The sequence below is a fragment of the Zosterops lateralis genome (genome assembly GCF_965231275.1).
Source record: "Zosterops lateralis genome assembly, chromosome: 3".
In the NCBI taxonomy this organism is placed as follows: Eukaryota; Metazoa; Chordata; class Aves; order Passeriformes; family Zosteropidae; genus Zosterops; species Zosterops lateralis.
In genome coordinates this window covers 78,040,205-78,054,068 of record NC_139764.1, presented here as the reverse complement: position 1 = coordinate 78,054,068, position 13,864 = coordinate 78,040,205, and the positions used below count along the sequence as shown (strand labels likewise).

Below are 13,864 nucleotides of genomic sequence, written 5' to 3'. Positions count from 1 at the left end.
TCCCTGCATCTTGTTATGTGTCACACTATACTGACTTTTGAAAAAGCTGTACAGAGAAGGTACAGGGACATTACCAAACATGACCACGATTGGATACAGATTTTTTCCACATGTTACTAATTCTGGACTTCATATAAAAGAACATGGCTTTCATAATTTTTTTTCCTAAATCTAAGAAAAAGATTTAAAGCATCACATGAAATCTCCTTGCTAATATGAGATCAAGAAACAGTTTCAGACAAGTAAAGAGACAGTCCTGCTATTCATATCCAGTATTGATACTGCTAGAATTGTGAAAAATATAAAAATGAAACCAATAAATAAAGATTCCCTGTCTACAACTGCTTCACTCAGATTGATTAAATAGTACTTTATGTGCAATTTCTACATAATGAAACTAAGGCATTGTTCAAAGCCATAAAAATGTACATTTCAGATAAGATATCAGGACTTCAGAGTAGACTTGGATTCATTTTAGACCATTAATTTCTAAATTAACATTTTGAAACCCTTTATAATTCTAACAGCTTTTTTCTGGTTTGTTTAATTATTAATTACAACATTCATACAGAAAATAAAATGTCAAATCAAGTAAGAGTTCCTTTCAAACTAATGGCAATGAATTTTCATAGAAGAGAATAACTCCACAGCTAATCTTCATGAGAAAAAGGCTTGGGTTAGAAGGGACCTTAGATCATCTTGTTCCAACCCCCCTGCTGTGGGAAAGGACATTTTCCACTGTGCCAGGTTACTCAGAGCTCCATCCAATCTGGCCTTGAACACTTCCAGGGATGAGGCATCCACAGCTTCTCTGGGCAACCTGTTCCTGTGCCTCAGCACCCTCACACTGACAAACTTTTTCCTAATATCTAATCTAAACCTACTCTCTTTCAGTGTAAAGGTATTTTTCAGTCATTCTGGGGGTCATGCACTGAAACAGAACCAAGAAATACTGCCACACAGAGGCACAGCTGCTGGGCAGTGAGGGGATCCATTTTACTGCCAAAAATACTGTGTCAAAGTCATATTGCAAGCCAGAGGCCCCTGGGTTACTGGAGGGAGTCAGCACCCACAAAAGTGTGTGCTGAATCTAGAAACTTACCACATAAATCATGGTATCCCAGCTGTGCTTATTCATTCTGTCTATAGCAGCTGCAAGATCTCTGAAAGAGATAATGAGAAACTATTTGGACTTTCACTCAAACATACCTCACTACTTGCCCCTTAGAAAAACAACCTGCTTTTTATAGAGGGGAAAGGACTTCCTGAATAGAAGGATCCATGTATGCCTTACACATAAAAAAAAAAAGACATGTATACTTTGCTGATGATACGTCTGAAATCTTTTTTTAAACCACTACCTAAGAAAATTACTGAAGAAACAGTTCTTTGGTGCAGAGTTAAGTACAGTATCTGTCTGCCTGCTGAGGCCTGAGAGGAACAACCCTTTCCTGGGAAACTAACCCTGTGTTCAGCCTTAGCTTCATGGTACAAAGCTCATCTACACACACAAAGACTGTCCCAGGAGAGCCATCAGCCTTCTATTCCAATCTGAAAAAAGCATTTGCAATTGCACAAGACTTGTTATGGGATGCTTAGGGGAGGAACCAAAGATAAGAAAAGAGAAGGAGATGATAACAGGGATGGGTGGCTTGTAAGTCAATTTCTGGTTCTACGTTTGCCTAGTTCTGTCCTGCACCTCATCAGCACAATCTGTCCTGTGTTCCCTTGAAACTCCATTTCAAACTCTCCCAGGGTGAGGGGGCTCTCTCCTCTGTGTGCACATGTATTTGGAGTGTCAACAGCTGGAGCTGGGGACTGCAGCTCATGGAGGGCCATGCATCTGGGGTGTCAGAGACTGAGGGGACTGGGCGTAGGTGAAATGAAGTGGTAACAGCCGGAATGTGGCCACGGGTCACAAGGTGTCTCTGCTGCCAACAGCGGGTGTGAGGGCACACATCCTCATATGACTGACAGCAAATATCAAGCTGAACAGCCAAGCAAGAAGGCAAAGTATTCTGGGAAGTCTCCAGAAGTGCCTGCAGAGATGAGGCACCCAGAGGAGTCTGTACTGTTGGCATCAGAGGATCCAGGCCAACTGCTGGAGAGACCACAGGGACCTCCAGCTACTGGAGAGATACACAGTGCACAGATGCACAGACAATACATATGTATATTACTTAAATTATCAAATAATACACATATCACATACATAATACAAATATCTATATAACAATATACATCACATACACCTATGTATCTATACAGGTACATATACATATGTCTCTTTCTTCACAGGAATAGATACTCATCCTAATCACCCAGAGGGGAACAAAATGCCAGCTCTGCTGAGTGGTTTTGGCCCTGTGTGTGGGCATATTGAAATCAAGTGCTCATGCTTATTTCTTGCTGACCTGTGGCATAGAGCTGTGGCATCTTTGTCTCTATTTGGCTACCCAAATAGATTCAGCAGCTCCCCAACGTACAGCATTAACTGTAGTGTCTCTCTAATACCCTTGCCTTGAAAAGCTGTACAGAGTTTATTTACCCTGAGGGCTAGACACTAGATTTATTTACCTTCCTGGAACAAAGAAACTGTTAAGGCTTCCATATTAAAATACCCAAGAGGAATTCTAGGATACTGATGAGATGGCTGGAAAACAGCAATAAAATTGATGTTACAGCACTGGTGGTCCACTGAGTCAATGAAGACATGACTGAACAAGCAATTTTTCCTGCATCACACCATGAATAAACATTTTAAGCAAAGGCCCTTCTAAAACCTTTATTATTTGGCTACTATTTATTAGAGCCAGACTTTCAGCTTCGTTTTCAAAGTTAGTAGCTGGATAAAGTATTATGATTTATGCAAAGAGGAGATTTACTAACATTACTTAGGGGGAGGAAAGTATTCAAAAGATATTTTCATCCCATCATAGTTGCATTGCTAGTTCCACTTACAACTATCCTAGAAATAAAAATGCTTCAAAATCCATGCCATCAGATATAAATGTGCTCATTCATGTCCAAAAGTTCCCTGGCAAAATGACTGGCAGTGAGCACAGATGGGCTTACTTGCCTTGTTATATAAAGAGATGTCCCATCACTGCGCATGACGGTGGAAACTGTTGAGAGGTCTTTCTTCTCTGAGAGATCCACAACTCCTGTCCCTTTTCTGTAAGTTGAGGGAAAATATTGATGTCACTGCAAGTTATTACACAGGTAAGTTCAGGTAAGAGTGAGGTCAGAGTCAAAACCAAGGCCTCTTGCCACAAACCCCCCTCCCCCTAGACAGTCTCCTTCTTCTTTGAATGACCGTCTCCTTTAAGTCTTTTTGAAGACTGTTCCTGTAAGTTTGCTGTCACCACTCCTGATGCCAGGGAGCAGCCTGCCCACATTCTGGTGCATTCCATGATTACAGCTTCCATCCCAGTTCAGCCGGGCACCTCTTTCATCAAGCCAAGGATCTCATCTAATTCTGCTCATTAAACGGCACACACAGGTACCAAACCAGTCAACAGCCTAAAACATCTCTAGGAGTTGAACACTGTCATTGTACCCGATTTGTCAAGGCCAGGCTTCTGTGCTAGTCACAGAAAAGGAAAGTGTAAATTTTAGCTGTGACTGCACAAATCCTGATGGTCTTCTACTAGAACAACTATCAAAACTACGTAAAGAAAACTCTTCCACTCAGATTATGTACAAACCTCACTCATCTTATTCTGTTTGAAGTGCAACTGAGACGTTAAACAAACTATACCAACAGATTAAAATGAGTTCATACGTTGTTTTCTGAAGGAGTCCTTTATCTTCCAACATCTTCAGAACTTCTTGGGCTTTCTCTTGGTAAAATGATTCTCCAGAATATTCATCAAAGTGCACTCCTAGACGCTGAAAAGTTACAAGAATATCAAAGAAGGGTAATATCATTAAGATCAAGGCTAACCTTTTTTTTTCAAATTAGGTCAGATGATAGGTCACAGATCAGATACAGTGCAAAGGTTAATGTTATTCCAGGAAATGTCACTTCATTGCTAAAAGGAAAGGATGCTTGGATTTTGATTTAATCAATTTCTGCATTAGAATGAATCTCTCCCTGGGGTGAATATGGTGTTGGATGAAACATTCATGAGAAGTCAGGCATAAACTGGTTAGAGCAATTCATACACAAATTCTGAGGAAGGTCTCTTACTTGCTGTGCTGGAGGTAAAGCCAGTGGGCTGCAGAGGAGCTACTTGGACATGAAACCAACACTATTTTAAAAGGATACTAAAAGGAATTTTGAAAAGTAAATGCCGCTCACAAACATTGCTGAGCATACAGAAATCATCATTACCATGAAGGCTGAGGGTGCATTCGGAAGAGACAAGATGACCTTAACTGTCAAACCTGATCAGTTCATCAGTTCAATACTTTTTAGTTTAAATCAAACTAGGAGAGAAATATCTAGCTGTAGCACCCATCATGTCATCAATGATGGCTGACCTTCAAGATGCAGCTGCACACACAGCCCCCTAATTACCTTCTGAGGTCAGCTTTCCACAAGAATTATCAAGTGTCTCACTTAGGAGATCTTAACTTAAGAGTACTCTCTTGCTCCAGGGATATGTTTCAGGGAAGAACCCAAAGTACAGCCAGATTATCTGGATTATAAACTGTTTCCAATTTTTTAAGATTAATTTTTCAGTCAGTGGCACAAACATGTCCCATGAAACAGCAGACACTGTCTCCACTTGTGAGATCACAGTGTGCAACAGATGGCTGTGTGTATTAGCTCAACTGCACCTGCAGGGAACTCCTGCTGCTATAATTTCTTACACCCAGTTTAATATGCAACATTATAACATTAGATCAGAAATGTGAAAACAGAGTTATCATCTAATAAAATTTATTACATGGAAACTGTTAAATTTGGTAGGTTGTTGGTGACTTCAAAGATAAAGCAAAACTGAGCAATATTTATCCAACACTGATTTGCCTTGCTGCTTAGCACCACACTTTGAGCTTCAGGACTTCTGAGAAGGGAGAATTAGTCTGAAGGCCAGTTACCTGGACACCACTAAATAAAATGTGTCTAGCATGTCAGCAACTGAAGTGACAGCCTGCTTGGATGAGAAATCAACTACTGTGCTTTTTCCAAGGAGAATGAGGCTTAGCCTGGCATACTGAGAAAAAGCTTCCCCACAAAATTCTAAAGTTTATGGGAAAGGCAATGAATGGATAACACTAGAGCAATCTCTGATCCCAGGCGAGTCCACTGCTTGGCAGTCTCCTAGATGAAAAGGTGCTGTGCACTGTCAATTATGTTGATGAAGCAATAGAGAAAGAGACCATTTGACCAGCAACACAGAAAAAAACATTTGGATGATTTGTACCTTATAAATCCGGATGTATTCCTCAATACTGAGGTCTCTAAATTGCTTCCAAATTGACAATGTCTGCTCATCATGTTCCTCCAGCTTTCTAAAGAAATCCTTAGCCAGCTTTTTTGTGTTTTCATCTTCTGCTGCTTTGTTAATCTGCACATACACCTAAAATATGACACTGAAAATGTTGAGGCAGTATAATTCTCTCCTCCAATAAAAACAGCTCTACAAGAACAATACAAATACATTTGAAAATGACATTTTCAACATCAAAATTTTAAAAGACTTGTTAAAGCAACACATTCCCCATTTAAAGAAAGAATAAATAGCCCAAAGCCCAATAGGAAAACGTAACACTTATCTCGAAAGAAGACTAATGCCTTAATTCCTTACTGCTGTCACTATCATCCTCTTCATAACCTTGAAACAACTCCAGCAGCAAAATAGGGAAGAACTAATTTATGCATGGAACGGAACCTATCACAGACTTTTAAACAGCAGACATGTCTTCAGAGGACCACAAAATTGACATTTATGGCAACTGCACTGTCTAAAATGGAGACAGCAGTTGAAGCAGAAAAATCCTTGACAGACTCAGTATTTTACAGACTTATACTCATAGGAAAGATTGATTTCACACACCAGCAGAAAAAGCACCACTTTGAAACATGTCTCAGTTTTTGATACAGCCAGGAATACAGCTGAACACTTAAGAACTGGGAATAACTGAGAAATTAATTTGGTCTCAAACAACTACTGTTTTAGAATCTTTTGCGTCTTGACTGAATACTGTTCTCTACAGTTAAAGGCAATCTTTTTTAAGGTCATAAAGCCTACATGCTACTGCAATACCTGGTATTTTGAAGCTTTATTGCAAAATTCAAGTATAAAAAATATAAATTCCAAGAGTGGACTGAAATTATAAATAAAAATGAAGTAATACACAGTAATATTCCACCCCAAAAATATGACTATTTCTTGTTTTCTCTTTAAATCAGTCCTACAGCTCTAGAATGCCTCACTGTTGAGAATCTATCAATTTAAATCCACAGGGCCCAGGGATGAGGGAACAAGTGAACAAAGTTTACTTTGTTTCAAAGAGGCTGGCAAGCCTAGAAATAATCTGACATATAAACAATCTGACTAACATGCATTCAGCTGCTGAGTATGCAAGTATTCAAACACAGTTTGTTCCTTTGCCACGAGACAGATTTATACAGAACAGATATCCTGTGGCACACTGCCTGGACACCAGCATTAGCCATAGTTGCCATATCCAACTCCAAGGGTGAAGCACAGCTCAGCTTCATGCCAAGAAAACACCTGAGTGCCACACAAGAACCCTGCCTGACAAAGCCCCATGAATATGTGAGATCTTTCTTCTAGAGGATGAGGGCTTGAACATTAGCCATCCAGGAATACTGCCCACCTCTCCTCATGGTCACGGGGTCTGTGCAGGTAAGTACCCAAATCCCTCATGTGTCCTGTACCTGCCCCACACCCAGCACTGTCACACAAAGATCACTTATGAGTACCAGAAGATCAACAAAAAAGTAAATACTAACTCAGATGGTATCAGGCATGTTTGAATGGAGCAATTCACTGGCAAAGCAAGCCAACAAACCATAACCCGTTTAATCCTGGAAAGACAAATCTAGTTGGTCTTTTCCAAACCTACCTCAAAAAGGTGTTGCAAAGGACTGGATTTTAGTTTTTCTTGGTTGCCAAAGGACTGGAAACCAACACCCAATAAGCCTTGAATAACAATTACATATAGAGTTAGACAACAGACCAAAGCATATTGATAGGTTATTTTTGTAAGTGTAGTCTTAACACAGTAACATTTTAAAACAATATAATTGTGTATACTACAAAAAGACAATCAAAAGAATAACATATTATTCCACTGCATAAACACCACCTCTCCATACCCCCTCAGAAACATAATAGCTAGAAAATTGTAAGAAATACTATGTTGATTTCTCAATTCCTCATGAAAGGAATTTGTGTTTCTAGACTTGTATAGAAAATTATCTTTTACACAGCAACAATATGTAAATGAGAAGCCACATAGTGGAAACTGTCCAGCAACAGAAAATGCTCAGAAGTCCTTGTTTTGCTTCCTCCCTTACCAGTATTACCATTTCAAGAACAGTAAGAACTGGGATACAACACAGAATTCCTCATGCCATGTTTTCAAGGGAAGTTTTCGCTGTCTGCTTAGAATATGCAGCTTTTTTGAGCATCCAGTTTGGCTTCAGGACTTTTGAAGAGCCATCTAAAAGGTAAAGAAACCCAAATCCCAGTCTTTTTGTCTAAATGAAAAGACCCTATTAACTCCTTCAGTAATGCAGCAGTATTAACCTGTCTCTTAGATTATCTGAGGCTGACTTTAAGGCCAGCTTATTCCTCTGAGCTGACAAGGACCAGGACTGATGTAGGAATAGGTATGCAGGTATCCCCTTGGAAAACTCACTGCAACTAAACAAATAGCTCTGTCTCAAGAACTTCCCTCTTAGAAACACTGATTATAGAAGTAGGTATGGCAGAATTTAACAAGAAGAACAGGTTAGGTTTTAGGAAATAAAATTAGTCTAATCCTATTGAAAGAGAGTTTAGTTAAGGACAGTTTGTTCTATGAGCAATCAGAGCTGGGTTTCCTAATGATCTCTCTTAGATATTAGTGTACCTAAGCATTCCACTATTCAATGCTGACTTCACACTCCAATCTCCAGCACAACTGTCAGTCTTAATTCAACCCAAACACATCCTTCCACACATTCTCTGTCTTTTCCATAATACCCCCAGACCTCATTAACTGGTTACACTCACTAGTTAATGGCAAGGTGCAGCACACCCTGGAACTGATTCTGAACCTTCTTCAAGGTGCTGACTGGTTAGCCAGCAGGTCTCTCTCTCCCCCAGAGGTCAATACATTGTATTTCTACCCTTACTCGGCTGCCAACTGACATAATTCCAAAAGAAATTTATTCTCTTGAAGATATTTTTGTCAGATCTGTCTAAAGCTGCCCAATGGGTTCAAAATTTATTAGGAGCAGAGTGAAAGGAAGATAGATGGACAGACAGTGTGACTGCATTCATTACCTTAAGAAACCTGCCCCAAAACTGCCTAAAGGCTGAGGGTCTCTCTGCTGTGTTTCAGGAAAATATGTTTTCAGTTCTTACAATTTAAAGCCTCTGACAATAGCAGTTGTAAAAGCAGCTGACAGATCATTAATTACAGCACTGCTTCTGACAAAGGACCACTACAGTAATATTGTGATGCTATAATTCTGTGAAGCATGACTATTATTTGTTAGAATACCTGCCATATATTTGAGCTGAGCCAGCCCAAATAAAGAGGGGAGTGCCTACTTCAAAAGAAATAGTTGGAACTACTAGGTCAAAAGCACAATTCTCAGAGTGGTGTGCTGCACAAATGGCACACATGTAAATAACAGGTATTGTGAACTTCATCCCTTCAGGAAGCTTTATATTAAAATACATAAAACTCCTGATATTCAGACTTCAGAGCGCTATTTAGTATCTTCAAAGGCAGACTGAATGAGGTCAGCTGAGAAGCCTTTTATCTACACAGCATTTCACTGCTTAACTGTCATTGTCACATCCATTATACAATAGTCTAGTGATAAAATTATGTCTAAGGGGCAAACATGAATGAAATATGCAAGGATGAAATTTTCTCAATTTTTGGTGAACTCATTCTGTGTTCAATTCCTATGAAACAAATCATAAGCAAAGCAAAGCTCTGCTATAAACTACTGTTTCATCAGAAACAGGATCAGGAAAGAAAAGCTGCAGGGGAAGTAATTTAATAAAGGAAAGAATGTTTTATTACCGCTCTCACAGTCCTGAGAATTTGTTATACTGCACTGCCTAAAACCCAGGAATTTAGTCTAGAAGGACAACAGGTAGAACTGAATGTATTTTAGTTATCAACACTTACAAATCTAAATATAAAAATGGAGTGAAAGTAGGGCATTGACTTTACATTTTTAACCCAGTTCTGTTCATAAAATTGATTCCTTGATGTCCCCAAAAACAGCAGTACCACTGAAACTGGAGCAAGCAGCATAAGGGCTGAAATAACCAAAAGTGACCACTTAACAGACATTGCACTTTGTGTTTGCCATTTAAACATCAATAAATGGAGAGTTTCCAGAGTCTACTGCAAAATAAACGGGGATATTTATAGTTTTCAGATGTGTACCAGGTTTCAAGAATGAAGAAGTGGGCATGATGCCTTTTCTGAAATGCCTAAAAATATGCCCAAACCAGCTTTTTGGGGTAAATTAGGAAAGGAGAATAAAGATCAATTTAAAATGCAAGATTAACAACAGAAGTCAACAAAGTTGTGAATGCTATGGATGGGTCAGCTGCCATAACAGAGGGATTGCTATAGATCCAGCAATGGGACATAAATGATCTCTGCTATGGAATAAATATCAAGCCACGCATCCTCAGGCTGCACTTGAGAGGACTTTTCAGACCCCACTGATCTGATGATTTCAGAAGAGACGGGGGTGCCTATATGTGTGCATATTGGACTGATAGTCTTCCAGTCCCTATTCACTTGCACATTCTCCATCTACACACCTTTCTTCTGCTATTTTAAGGGGAAACAGAATATTTTGGGGAAAGCATAGGGATATCTCTAAAGATATACACTCTCTGGGCCCCAATGTGCCAAAATGTGGTTGTTGGGGAAATTAATTATGTTCTATGAATAACGAGAAAAGGAGCAACAACAACAACAACAACAAAAAAAACCCCAACCCAAGCGACTGAAGAAACAAAATCCAAACCCAAACCCCAAACCAAAACATATAACCCTCAAACTACATATTTGAGAGAGGAGCTACTGAGGGACAAAGGGACAATTGGATAAGTTTAGTCCTGTTATTTCTTGGACATCAGTACATGGCATGCTGCTGATGGATCAGCCTGGATTGTTTTGTTCAGATTTTTTAAGGAAATTAACTATACATTACTGACATGGAAACAAGCTATCATTGCTTATGAGCACAGAGTGAATCCAATGGGCCTACAAAAACTGAAGCTGGAAACCTAGACCACAGTACACAGTAGAAAAGGACACAGCATAAAAAAACACTTAAACATACCAAATTGCATGCCCCAGTCACCAAGGTAATTTATTCTTACTACTTCATGTCCCAATGCAGCTTTGAGATTTGCTATAAAATTCCCTGGTAATGAAACAAAAATGATATTATTATTCAGTTGTAGGTAGTCTCTCAACCCTATGGAACAGTTTTCTGGTGTTGTATCATCTGTATTCAAAATGAAGAGAAAAAGCAATCAGATGGAATATTCCACGGGATTTGCTGAAACACCTGACAGCTGAAAGCAGCAGTAGGAGTAAAAAGCAAGTTCCTTTCTGAGCAGGAAAAGAAAGGCTGTGCATCTGAACAGTGCCACAAAGTGTCTCACACAAGAGGGATAAAAACATACACAGGTGGATGTACATGCACATACTGCAAAATATAAGATCATGAAAAACCTTTTAAAGTCATCTTGTATTCTCACAAACACATGGCATTATACATAATTCCATCACAGTCAGGCAACCTCATACCAGGTTAGGCAAGTACTCAAAATTCACAAATTGCTGTTAACTGTGATGCCAAAAAGACAGCATCAAGTCCTGAATCTCTATAGACTGTTGGAGCAGTTCTGAGCTCTGCACTTAACAGACTATGCTCCAAACTTGTTACATCATATAAGGACATATATATGTTCCAAATGCTCTTAGAGCAAAAACCCTTCATCTCTCTCCTGAGCTTAGTTATAACCTTAGAATTACAAAGAAGAAATACCCGCATCCCTTCCTCTGTTTTCCTGTGCTTCAAGGTAACTTTTAATTACAATACTGTTGTAAAGGATGCAGAAAGTTCTTTTCTTGTATTGTTGTAACACCACATCACAGCTTGCAATTACTTTCAATTCCATTATCTGTAGTTAATTAATTGTCTTACTCCAGGCCAAACATTGATCTACAGAACTATTTCTGAAAGTGTTTTTTCCTGTAACAAAGGATCCAGAAATGGAACATAAAAAAACCCCAAAATTCATCATTTCGCTCAACTATCTGTCCATGGAAGAGGCAATTACTTTATGTAATTAACAACTATACATGATTAATTAAGTATAATTAAAAACTAACGCATTATTAGATGCACAGATTTTGTAGGATCCTCTGCTGCAACTTAATATATTTCATTGTGAGATTAGTAAATGAGGGACAAATACAGTTTTCCATAATACCATGAGAGCACTGCACAAGAAATTTATTAATGATTCTATTAGAAATTACAGCAAATGTCTCAGTAATACTGGCATAAAGTAATTAGCATATAAAAGCAAGCTTTTTGCAGGACAGCCACCAAGACCTAACAATCTGAACTGCTCTGCAGTCCAGTGCAAATTGAGAACTAAAATTCAAAGGACTCTCATAACACCTCAATGGAAACTGCCTTGGGTGTCTTTGAAGACCAATTTTAAGCTACTTCATTTAATATTCACAGCAGTAAAACTATATTAGGTGTGACTTAATAAATCTGCCAGCAACGCAGCTCGTTCTTTTCTTCACTGCATAATGAGCAGAAAGGTTTTAATTAGCAAGTCGAGCCTGACAGACCACTCACACCCGGGGAGTGAGATGTCAGCAGTGCTCCCCTGCCAAGTGAGGCAGGCAGACAAAGCAGCCCCTGCAGGAGGCAGAGAAATGCACACTCACCTACAATGGTGGAACGCAGGTGTCCGATGTGAAACTTCTTGGCAATATTAGGGGAGCTGGAATAGATTTTTACAAATAACGTTTGGTCGGTAGACAGAACTGCCAGATCACAAAGTTAAAATAATTCAACTCATGCATCTAGAAGAGCTGAAATAAAAGCCTTGTTTTCAATTTTCCCATAAGATTCCCTGATTAGCTTCTGTCCTAGAGAGCAAGTTTTCCTAACCAACCAGCTTTCCGCCCAGTATCAGTTAACAGATAGTGTTGTGGTTAAACCACCCCACAAGCCAACCCAACAACAGAAAATATCAAACCTAAGCCCAGCTGTGCTAGTGACAAAGGACCCAACAACAATATCTAACCCAAGCCCAGCTGTGCTAGTGACAAAGGACCAAAAATTTCTTCTCACTTTTTACAAATTTTCGACATATGGATCATTCTCCTCATGCCTTTTTCAGAGATAAACCAGGATGAGACATCTTGTGTACATAGATCAGTGACCAAAATTACATCCTTCCAGCAGTGCCCAACTCCACAAAGAAAAACAACAAAAATAACCAACTCACTACACAATTGTTTGCCCAGATTAAAAAAAAAAAAAAAGTACAGCTATGAAAATTCAACCTCCAAATTAGAGCTGAGTTCTTACTTTCCATGACTGAAGAAGCCTGCAGAAGGACTATTACTCAACAAAAAATATTTATACATAAAAAAATCTGAGTCAGCCACTTTTCACTCTGTGAGTAGGTCATGGAATGTAGTCAACAAAATTGCACTGGAAAAAAATTTGGGGGGCAGCAATTAACAAGATTTACCCAGACAAATGCCTGCCTGCTTCAACAAGTCAGAGAAGAAAATATTAAGGTGCAAAAAGAAACAGACTAGTACCTGGAAATTCAGATTTTGTTTCTTCATGACAAAATAAAAAGCTTTCTTAAAAGCTGAATGCTATTATGTGTTAAATGAGAAAATTCTTAATGGAGGGCTGTGTAAGGCATGAACTCCTTAAATACCAAAAATACATTCTGGGAAAAAGCCCCAATCCCTGAATATAATTTATATTCTACTTGGTAAATATATCTGAGTGCCAGATACAGCTAAATCTAATACTGGTTAATACAGCTTAACATCCCAGGCACCACAATTTACAGCAATGAATATCAACCAGAAAATATAAATCAGCAGACAAGGCAATTGTCTCAAAGGACCCTCTGGATGTGCTCACCTGAATTCAATCACTGCCTTTTGCCTGGGAACTGCAGAGAAAAGTTCACTTTTTACTCCATACTCAGAGCCATCTTTCCACACCTGCTGCAGCACAGTCTAAAGCACAATTAAAAAAACCAAAAACAACAACAACAATAGTTTCATCAATGGAAAGCATCACCAGGAAGACTGTTTACCAGCCACAAAGGAGACTGATCCCACAGTCTTTATTCACATTAGCAATTAGATAGCTGGTTTGCCAAGCAAACAAGTTCTCATATGCAGATAGAAATGCTACTAGTTTTTGAAAGCTGTATCTGATCAAATAAAATACTTAAGAGAAATTGTAGGCAGAGTTTTGGTGAAAATTAAGGCTGAATTTTGTGAAACTCTGTTAGTACCAAAGAAAGCCAACTCCTCAATCCTAATGCGTCCAAACAACTCTTCTTTCTCTCTCTCACCTGCAAGTCTGTAAGGTCAGTATGAATGATCTGTACTAAAATATGCCAACTTT

General features: G+C 38.9%; 1 protein-coding gene across 1 annotated transcript in view; it reads right to left on the bottom strand.

The window, feature by feature from the left end:
• RARS2 (arginyl-tRNA synthetase 2, mitochondrial) overlaps positions 1-13,864 on the bottom strand; it is a 29,919-nt gene that overhangs the window by 10,722 nt on the left and 5,333 nt on the right. The window contains exons 5-12 of the mRNA XM_083858210.1: positions 13,370-13,467; positions 12,145-12,200; positions 10,511-10,594; positions 7,045-7,121; positions 5,376-5,531; positions 3,785-3,891; positions 3,080-3,175; positions 1,103-1,163 (exon numbers count right to left, since the gene is read on the bottom strand). Coding sequence (XP_083714336.1) covers positions 1,103-1,163; positions 3,080-3,175; positions 3,785-3,891; positions 5,376-5,531; positions 7,045-7,121; positions 10,511-10,594; positions 12,145-12,200; positions 13,370-13,467 — 735 coding nt within the window. The remainder of the gene's footprint in view (positions 1-1,102; positions 1,164-3,079; positions 3,176-3,784; positions 3,892-5,375; positions 5,532-7,044; positions 7,122-10,510; positions 10,595-12,144; positions 12,201-13,369; positions 13,468-13,864) is intronic.